This window comes from Arachis hypogaea, chromosome 1, assembly GCF_003086295.3.
Source record: "Arachis hypogaea cultivar Tifrunner chromosome 1, arahy.Tifrunner.gnm2.J5K5, whole genome shotgun sequence".
Classification (NCBI taxonomy): Eukaryota; Viridiplantae; Streptophyta; class Magnoliopsida; order Fabales; family Fabaceae; genus Arachis; species Arachis hypogaea.
Window position 1 is genome coordinate 7,551,002 of NC_092036.1, and position 8,963 is coordinate 7,559,964.

Sequence of the window (8,963 nt, forward strand, 5' to 3'; positions counted from 1 at the left end):
TCAAAGAAAAAAGTATGAAAATTTCAATACCCCTAAATTTCAAATAAACTATTGAAAATAACATAACCATTCTTTAAAAAAAAACAAATTAGTCTCCAATTTTTTGTCTCAAAGATAAATAAATTTTCGACTAATTAAAAATATAAAAATATTATTAATTTTTTAAAATATAAAATATTTAAATTTTTTTATCTAAAATATATAAAAATATTAATCTTTTAAAAATACTTAAATATCTCACCTTTTAAAAAATAAAAGACGTTTTATATTTTTAATTAATAAAAAACTTATTTATTTTTGAGATAAAAGGCCAAAGACCTATTTTTCGTTTATTTTACATACATGATATATATCTTACATTCTTGCCAATCTCACTCACAATCGGTTTACGCTAATCTTAAGGATAAATTGACAAAAATGCCCCTTATAAAATCTATAGTTTTACAATAACAAGATACAAATACAAATATGAATATTAATTAACTTTTCTACAATTAAGTCTAATCTCACCCTCATTTCCGGTAAGAGGCTTCATGTTACCCATCTTGATCATAGAATGTTTGAATCTTTTAGCAAAAGCAATTGGATTCCTACTAAATAGGTTCACCAACTTATCACTCTCACTATTATTTCCCTTGAAGAGTTCTTGATCAGAATGAAGAAGCCCCTTGTTATCCAACAATTGCTTGTAGTAGACATTGTCAAATGTTTCATCAGTGGAATCAAATGGTGCCAAATTACTATCTCCACCACTTTGAGGGCACTTTTGTAATTTCAAGTAGGATGCAAGTTTTGGGTCAATGTTGGTGTCATTGTAGATCCTATCCCTAAAGGAGGAACATTGAGCAAATCCAATAGTGTGGGCCCCAGAAAGGGCCACAAGATCTTTAAGGCCCAGCCCATGAGAATTGAAATTAGAGAGAAGCTCTGAGAAGCTTGAAGATGGGGAAGGAAGGCTTGTATTTGCAGCTTCATAACTTGCACTTCTAGCGTCTCTTCTTCCTAAGGGCACATGGTAACGATAGTGTGGACCCCCTAGCTATTATAATAGAAGCACATTGAGTTGGGTTAATGTTCAAACTTGGTTTAAAAAAAATCATGAATAAATTAATTTAAAAAATTAATACTTAATTTAATTATTCTGTTAATTTTTATAATATTTTAATTAAATTTTTATATTTTAAAAATTTATAATTAAATTTTTATATTAAATAAAAATATATAATATATTTTTTTAAAAAATATATTAATTTTAAAATATTTTTAATTTTATGATTCATCATATATTAAATACAAAAATAAATGTTTTAAAAAATATTTTTACAAATTTTTGTTTAACATAAAATTGAATTACAAACTTTTAAACTATAAAAATTCAATTAAAATTTTGACAAAACTATAAAAACTACTATATTAATTAAATTTTAATACTTTAGTTTGGTCTTTAAAATATGTCAATACCTATTAAAACTACCAAATTAATTAAACTTTAATACTTTAGTTTGGTCTTTAAAAAATTGTCAATACAAGTTAAATTAGTCATTTTCATAACTACTTTTAATTGAAGGACTAACTTAACTTATACATGTAACTTTTAGATACTAAATTGAGCCGTTAAATCTTTGAGAAATTCAATTGATTTATAAAATTATGAATTATTTTATAAAATACTAAAAATCAAGTTACTAAATAATTCCACAAAAAAAAATCAAAATTTTATAATCTAACCTTATTTTAGACACTAAAAATAAAGTGCTAATTACTTACAATAACAACAGAATCACGAGCCGCCACAGCTAAGATATCAGAACATGATACAATAGGACCCTTGCAAGCTTTGTCTAATTCTGATTTAATCTCATCAACCACTTCAAATCCTCTTAGCGAGTTCTTATTTGGTGGCGAATTCTTCTCACCATTTATGTTATTAGAATCATCTAGCAGAACTGATGCATCGCAACCCTACATCCCATCAATTTCAGGACGATTAAATAAATTAAATCAAGAAAAATATTGGTGTACAGTTATAAATAAATAAATTAATAATCGTCTATAATATATTATATATTTGTTTTTTTCGTTTAATTTGCTTTTGTTCTAGTTGGACTAGTGGACTACTATTTAGGGTAGTATTATGGATTGATAATATACAAAAACGTAATTTCGTAAAAAAATTATTCATGAATAAATAATAGATTTTATTTATTTAAAAAAAAAACTCTGGTATATATAGTTGGACCTATGGTATTTGCCATTTTTTTCTGGTCTAAATATCTATTATAGATAACTCACAAAACTCGTGTGAATTTTCTTTACATTAATTTTTTTTTTTGAGTAAGTACTGTTTTGGTCCCTAAAATTTAGCGTCAGAATCGAAACCGTCCCTGATGTAATTTTCGACTTAAAATCGTTCTTAATGTTGCATTTCATTTTAAAATCGTCATTTTTAATAAAATTTTTTAATTTATTCCAAATTTACCCTTACTTTAACTTTAATAAAAAAATATATAATTAAAAAAAAAAAGAAAACACATTTTGTGGGGGGAGGCAAAGGGTATACGAAGGGGGAGGAGAGGGGAGGGGGAGGGGAAAGGGGGGGGGGGGGGACGGCGCCGGCGGCGAAGCTTGGAGGGGAAGGGAAAAGGACGTGGAGGTTCGGGGTTGGGGGAAGGGGAAAGGACGTGGGGTGGAGGTGGGGGAAGGGGAGAGGCAGAGGGGGTAGGGGGAATGGGAAAGGGGGAAGGGGATGGCGGCTGTCGCTGTCGCCTCGGCTGTTTCCACCGCCGCTAGATCCGTTGCCGCCTCGCCGCTTCTGCCTCTGCCTCGCCTCCACTTCTGCCTCGCCGCGTCTGCCTCTGCCTTGCCACCTCGCCGACCCCACCGCCGCCTGCCGCTTCTTCTTCTTCTTCTTCTTCCCTTCTTATTATTATTATTGTTGTTGTTGTTGTTGTTGTTGTTGTTGTTGTTGTTGTTGCTGATTTGTGGAATATTATTGTTGCTTTCTGTTTCTGATTTGTTGATTTGGGGAAGGGGGAGACGGAGAGGGGGAGGGGACGCGGGGTGGGGGGAAGGGGAAGACGGGGAGGGGGTGGGAGTGGGGGAAGGAAAAACAGGGAGGGGAAGGTGCGCGGGGTGGGGGTGGGGGTGGGGGTGCTGGGAAGGGAAAACGGGGAGGGGGTGGGGGAGGGGAGGGGAGGGGGGAGGAAGAAGGGGTTTAGGGGGGAGGGAGATGGCGGCGGCGTTGGTGGTGATGCTGGTGGTGGTGTTGGTGGAAGTTGTAGTGGAAGTGTTGGTGATAGTGGTGATGGAGGAAGTAATTATGTTGGTAGTGACGAAGGTATTTTTATCCAAAAAAAAAAATAAAATGACGATTTTAATACGAAAAAAAACGTTAAGGACGATTTTAAATCCAAAATTAAAAGAAAGACGAAATCGATTCTGGCGCTAAACTTTAGGAACCAAAATCGTACTTACCTTTTTTTTTTCCTTCTCATCTTTTGATGTTTGGTAATAATTAAGGTGTGTTTTATAGAAAAGTAAGTTCAGAAGATATTTTTCTTCAAGATGTGAGTTGCTTTCATTGTGGTTCATTCTATCTAAAGTTACATCATAGTTGCCGTGCTGTGACGCTTATCAATTAAAATTTATTAGATATAATTATTTATATATATATGTTTTATTAATTTAAATTTTTAATAAAATTGATTTTATAGCAAAATTAAAATGAAAAGTATTCTTTTAATTTGTCTATACAAGTCTTCTAAAATATATTATTAGTATATTCTTTTTACCAGCTTCAATTTGTTAGACAAGTGATTTTAAGATATTCAATCAAAACTTTTATAATTGAAAGTAATAGAATTCGTTTTTTAATTTATTAAACAGACTAAAAAAAAACCTTATACACATAACTATACTTAAAATTTTAAAAGAAGTGATTTATAATACTCTTAATTACTTAGCTGACACATAAATGAGATATAAAAAAATGACATAAAAAGAAAAAATATTAACGTGAAAATAAACAAGTAAATAAATTTTAATGTTAAATAGTTATTATTATGAGCCAAAAAATGTGTGCATAAAACTATGTATAACTAAATATAGTATAAACTCACTTATTTTCATGTGTAATCGATAATTGAAAATGGTAAAATAATAGTTTAATTAAATATGTTAAATAATCTAATAATTTTTAATTATTAATTTTATATAAAAATTATTGAATGTGAGTTTCCATATGTATATATACATAACATAATTTTTATACTCTTAATAATTTATGGATGACTATTCACATAAAAATATTTTTATACAAAAAAAAATAATTAAAATATTAATACATTATGTTAAATAATTTAACTAAACATATTAAACCATCATAAAAAAAATTAAGATGGCTGATTCTTAGACATTATTTTCATAAGAAGACATCAATAAATAGTAACTTAATTCATGCATGCATGCAATTAATTTACTTACATTAACAAAGCAGTCATGAAAATGCAAACGTAGCAATGAAGGCTCCAATGCACGGTTCTTGCTTTATGGATTGATATTTTTCTTTTTATTTGTACATATACAATAGACGAGACGCGTAATAATATACAAAAACGTAATTTCTTAAAAAATGTATTCATTAATAAATAATATATTTTATTTATTTAAAAAAAGTCTCTGGCATATATAGTTGGACCTATGGTGTTTGCCTTTTTTCTGGTCTAAATATCTATTATAGATAAGTCATCGTGTGGATTTTCTTCACATGATGAATTTTCTTTTTCCTTTTTCATATTTTGATGTTTGGGAATAAGGTGTTTTATAGAAAAGTGAGTTAAGAAGATATTTTTCTTCAACATGTGAGTTGATTTTGTTGTGGTGCATTCTATCTAAAGTTTAAAAGTTACATCACAGTTGTAGTGCCGTCGACAATTATCAATTAAAATTTATTAAAGATATAATAATTCATATATCTCTTTCTATTTATTTAAATTTTTTAGAGAATTAATTTTATAATAAAATTAAAACGGTGAATATTTTTTTAATTTGTCTATATAATTCTTTAAAAATATATTATTAGTATATCTTTTTTTTGTCATCTTTAATGTATGTGTTAGACAAGTGATTTTAAGATATCGAATAAAAACTTTTATAATTGAAATATATAAAATTAGTTTTTTAATTTATAAAAAAGAATTAGTATAAAATATAGTGAAAATTAAAAAAAATATATTATACACATAATCATGCAAATAATCATGCTTAAACCTTTAAAACAAATAATTTATAATAATCTCAAATACTTAGCTGGCACATAAATAAGATATAAGAAAAAGAATAATACAAAAAAATATTAACGTAAAAACAAGCAAACAAATTTTAATATTAAATAATAATGAGCCAAAAAATATGTCTGCAGAACTATGTATATTTGTATGTAAATTCACATACAGTTGTGCATTATTTTTATATATAGTTAATAGTTAAGAACTATTAAATAATAATTTAATTAAACATGTTAAATAATTTAATAATTTACAAATATTAACTTCATATAAAAATTACTAAATGTGAGTTTTCACATGTATATATACATGAAATAATTTCTTGCACTATTAATAAATTATGAGTGATTATTCACATAAAAATATTTTTATGTAAAAATAATAATTAAAATAATTTAGTTAAATAATTTATTTAAACATATTAAACTATTATAAAAAAATTTAAGATGATTGATTCTCTGTATCAAATCATTCATTCCAAAAGATTAATTGATAGAGAAAAATAATATAAATGATTAGATTTCTAATATTTTCGTTCATTATTTTCATAAAAAACATCTTTATTTAAATAGTAAATTAATTCATGCATGCATGCAATTACTTTACTTACATTAACAAAGCAGTCATGAAAATGCAAACGTAGCAATGAAGCTCCAATGCGCGGTTCTTTCTTTATTGCCTTTTCAACCACAGACCTTATCACTGGCAACACCTTAGGGCATGTTTTCTTATAGAAATGGTGAGTGAGCCTTCCATTATCATCATTGTTCATGCCATTGGTAGGGATTACCCATGTGCCCAAATTAGTAGTGACCATAACAACAATAACCAAAAAATAATACTGGATTATTTGAGAATTACTCATCTTTTTGTGCTATTGAGTATATCTTGCTTTGAGTTATTATACTATTGCAATGGCTAGGGTATTTATACAAGAATTTCAAAGAGGTAGTAACTAACTACTTCATGTGTGGTTCATGCATGTCCTTCATCAGTTATCCACAACTTAATTATGATAATTACAATAATTTATTTTATAATAACAACTGGCACACTTGGATTGTGATTCATGTTGACTAGACCCAAGACTTGTGATAAAAGATGGAGAAATTTTAGATGCTTTTAGAGTAAGAGAGAAACATCTTAATCCTAGATATTTATTAGTTTTGTCATTTTCTTTTATTTTCTATTGTTGTCATTAGGTTAATATGATGATGATGTAATTAATAATAATGATCTTATACTGGGTCAATGTGATTTAATTTAATGAAATACTAAAATTATATATATTAACCCTAACAAGTAACATGTTAGAAAACAAAAACAATACCCAATATTAAATCGGTTATTTCTTATTTGATTACAAATATTTATAAAAAGATATTGTACCCAGAAAATATACATGTAAAAAAAATGGAAAACAGTAATAAACCTAAAAACTAATGCGCTGATAAAAAATGATATAGAGCAAAATTTTTCTCTTATCTAAAATCTATATAAGAATTTATCTACAAGAAGACTAGGTCAAGTGATGGATGAATTGCATATATCTTTAGGTTAATGCCAAAGTCAAGAGAAAATTAAATAACAGGTCAACTTTATTACATCACGAGTTTGGAATTTGAAAATAATAAATAATAATAATAATAATAATATTAACTAGCCTATTGTGAAAGTAGTTCAAGACTACAAGCTTAGAACAATAACTACAAGAATGTGCAAGGACTAAGGAATAATTACTTTTATTTACAACTATTCGTAAATTTGTTTTATCTTCAAGTTTTTAGAATACATAATTTCTTAATATGAGATTAGAATTTTTATTATCGAATAATTGAGAATTAAATTTTTGTTTTCCAAAAAAAATACTTAAGCTAAATAAAAAAAGATTATGTAAAATTTGCATAAATTTCAAATTGTTTCTTTTGGCTCTTGATCCCCCTCCCCAAAAAAAAAAAAAAAACCTAGAAATAGTCCAAGAGTTCAATAGAGATACAACTTCGTTTTGTTGCCATCAAAATATAAATAATCTACGAGTAAAAGACGAAAGCATCATAATCTATCTTCGGCGTATTACAATTAACGAAAAGTATGAGGAGACAATAGTTTTATTGTACAATGCATACAATGGGGTTTAATTAAAATTAAAATTAAATTATGGGTAATTAATTAATTTTAAATTTTTTCTAATTTAAAATTTGAAACAAATTAGGGTTACCGCCAGTTATAAAACCACGTAATCCCTAGTCTTAATTTCCATCCATTTCCCTTTTCTGAACCAATGGTCACCCTACCCACAAAAACCCTCCTCCTTCGCCGCTGAACATCCAATCCCTGCGCCTCCACCTGACCTGGAACCTGAGTCGGCACCGTTCAGAATTGCAGCGCCCAGTTTCCTTCACGCGCCTCTACCGTCACTGGCAGCAACTGCTTCGCCCATCAGCGTCGGCCCGAACTGCAACGCCCAATCTTCGTTGCGCGAGTCGTCCATGGCTGATGGGAGTTGCCTCTCCTGACACTGGAACTCCACCGCTCACCCAACATTGGAAGAACGCATTAAAGCAACAGCAGAGTATGCTTCCTTGTTTTCACTTCTTCTTGGTTTCTCAAATTTATTTCTTGGATATACGAGGAGTATTTTTCATTTTTAAAATGCTCTAATGAGGCTGTAATTAAATATTATTTTTGATTGTTTGGATTTTTTTCAAAGAATAATAATTAAAACTTTCTTAATTCAACTTAAAAAGAGATTTTTTTCATAAAAGAGAATTTTAAGGACCACTTTTTGGTTCAATTCTCAATTAATTGATAGTCCTTTTGGTTGCATTAGTGTAAACATTTCAATTCATACACCATGAAGACAGGCTCTAACTGTCCAACATAACACAAGTGCCTTTAATTTGTCAATTATGGTCTCATTATTTTCAGTGATAACCAAATACTGTGACAGCTTTTGCTTCATTCACAATTCATGGAGTTATGGAGCTATTGTAATATGCATCTATGATAAAATTTGTTTGTCAATGTTACATTCATTGCACCCCTTGACAAATGGCAAAATACTATTTAGCCAATGTGAAGATAACAGTTGCATTCTCCATTATTAGGCTTGCTTTTGATTACACACATGTCTGCTTTAAATTCATGTCCTGTCCAATATTTAGTTCAAATCCCATAATCACGTTAGTGAATTAGTGATTTACTTTTACTTTACTATGGTTGCTTACTTTTTGCCTGATTAAAAGACTTTATTAAAAAATAGTGAGTATAGTGTCTATTATAAACTGAAATTTTACTAACACGCTTAATCCAGTTTGAGTTAGTTATTTTTTTTGGTGGTTTATATTGTTGATATTTATATCATAGTACCATATGTCACTTAATTCCTTTGGTTGATTTTTTTTATTTGTGTTCGATTACAGGTCGAAAGTGACGGATATGACTGAGCTAGAAACTGATGAAACAGAACGTGATCATATTGTTGAATTGGATTTAGTTTACCATTCATTGAATTCATGTATGCTTGGAGTTGTTGCAGTTAGATATAAGTTATTAAGTTATAATAGACATGTTATTGCATTTCTAAATCCTACTTAACTATGTCATATTCCATAATGGAAATTTATCACAAAGTGTAATTTTTTTTCAATTATAAAACATATGCCGTTAGTATCATGA

General features: G+C 28.8%; 1 protein-coding gene across 1 annotated transcript; it reads right to left on the reverse strand.

The window, feature by feature from the left end:
- Positions 1-261: 261 nt before the first annotated feature.
- LOC112793770 (peroxidase RIP1) lies at positions 262-6,292 on the reverse strand. Its single transcript, XM_025836244.2, has 3 exons — positions 5,896-6,292; positions 1,768-1,962; positions 262-1,039 (listed from the first exon to the last, which is right to left on the reverse strand). The coding sequence occupies exons 1-3, from the start codon at positions 6,148-6,150 to the stop codon at positions 476-478; spliced, it is 1,014 nt and encodes a 337-aa protein (XP_025692029.1). The 5' UTR covers positions 6,151-6,292; the 3' UTR covers positions 262-475.
- Between the last annotated feature and the right edge of the window lie 2,671 nt (positions 6,293-8,963).

What these genes read in the sequence shown, in the direction of transcription:
- LOC112793770 (XM_025836244.2), bottom strand. Translation starts at nt 6,150, where the DNA reads ATGAGTAATTCTCAAATAATCCAGTATTATTTTTTGGTTATTGTTGTT. An exon ending in TTCATGACTGCTTTGTTAAT is followed by an intron (nt 1,963 to 5,895) that starts GTAAGTAAAGTA and finishes GATGGGATGTAG; the next exon opens with GGTTGCGATGCATCAGTTCT. An exon ending in CTCGTGATTCTGTTGTTATT is followed by an intron (nt 1,040 to 1,767) that starts GTAAGTAATTAG and finishes CTATTATAATAG; the next exon opens with CTAGGGGGTCCACACTATCG.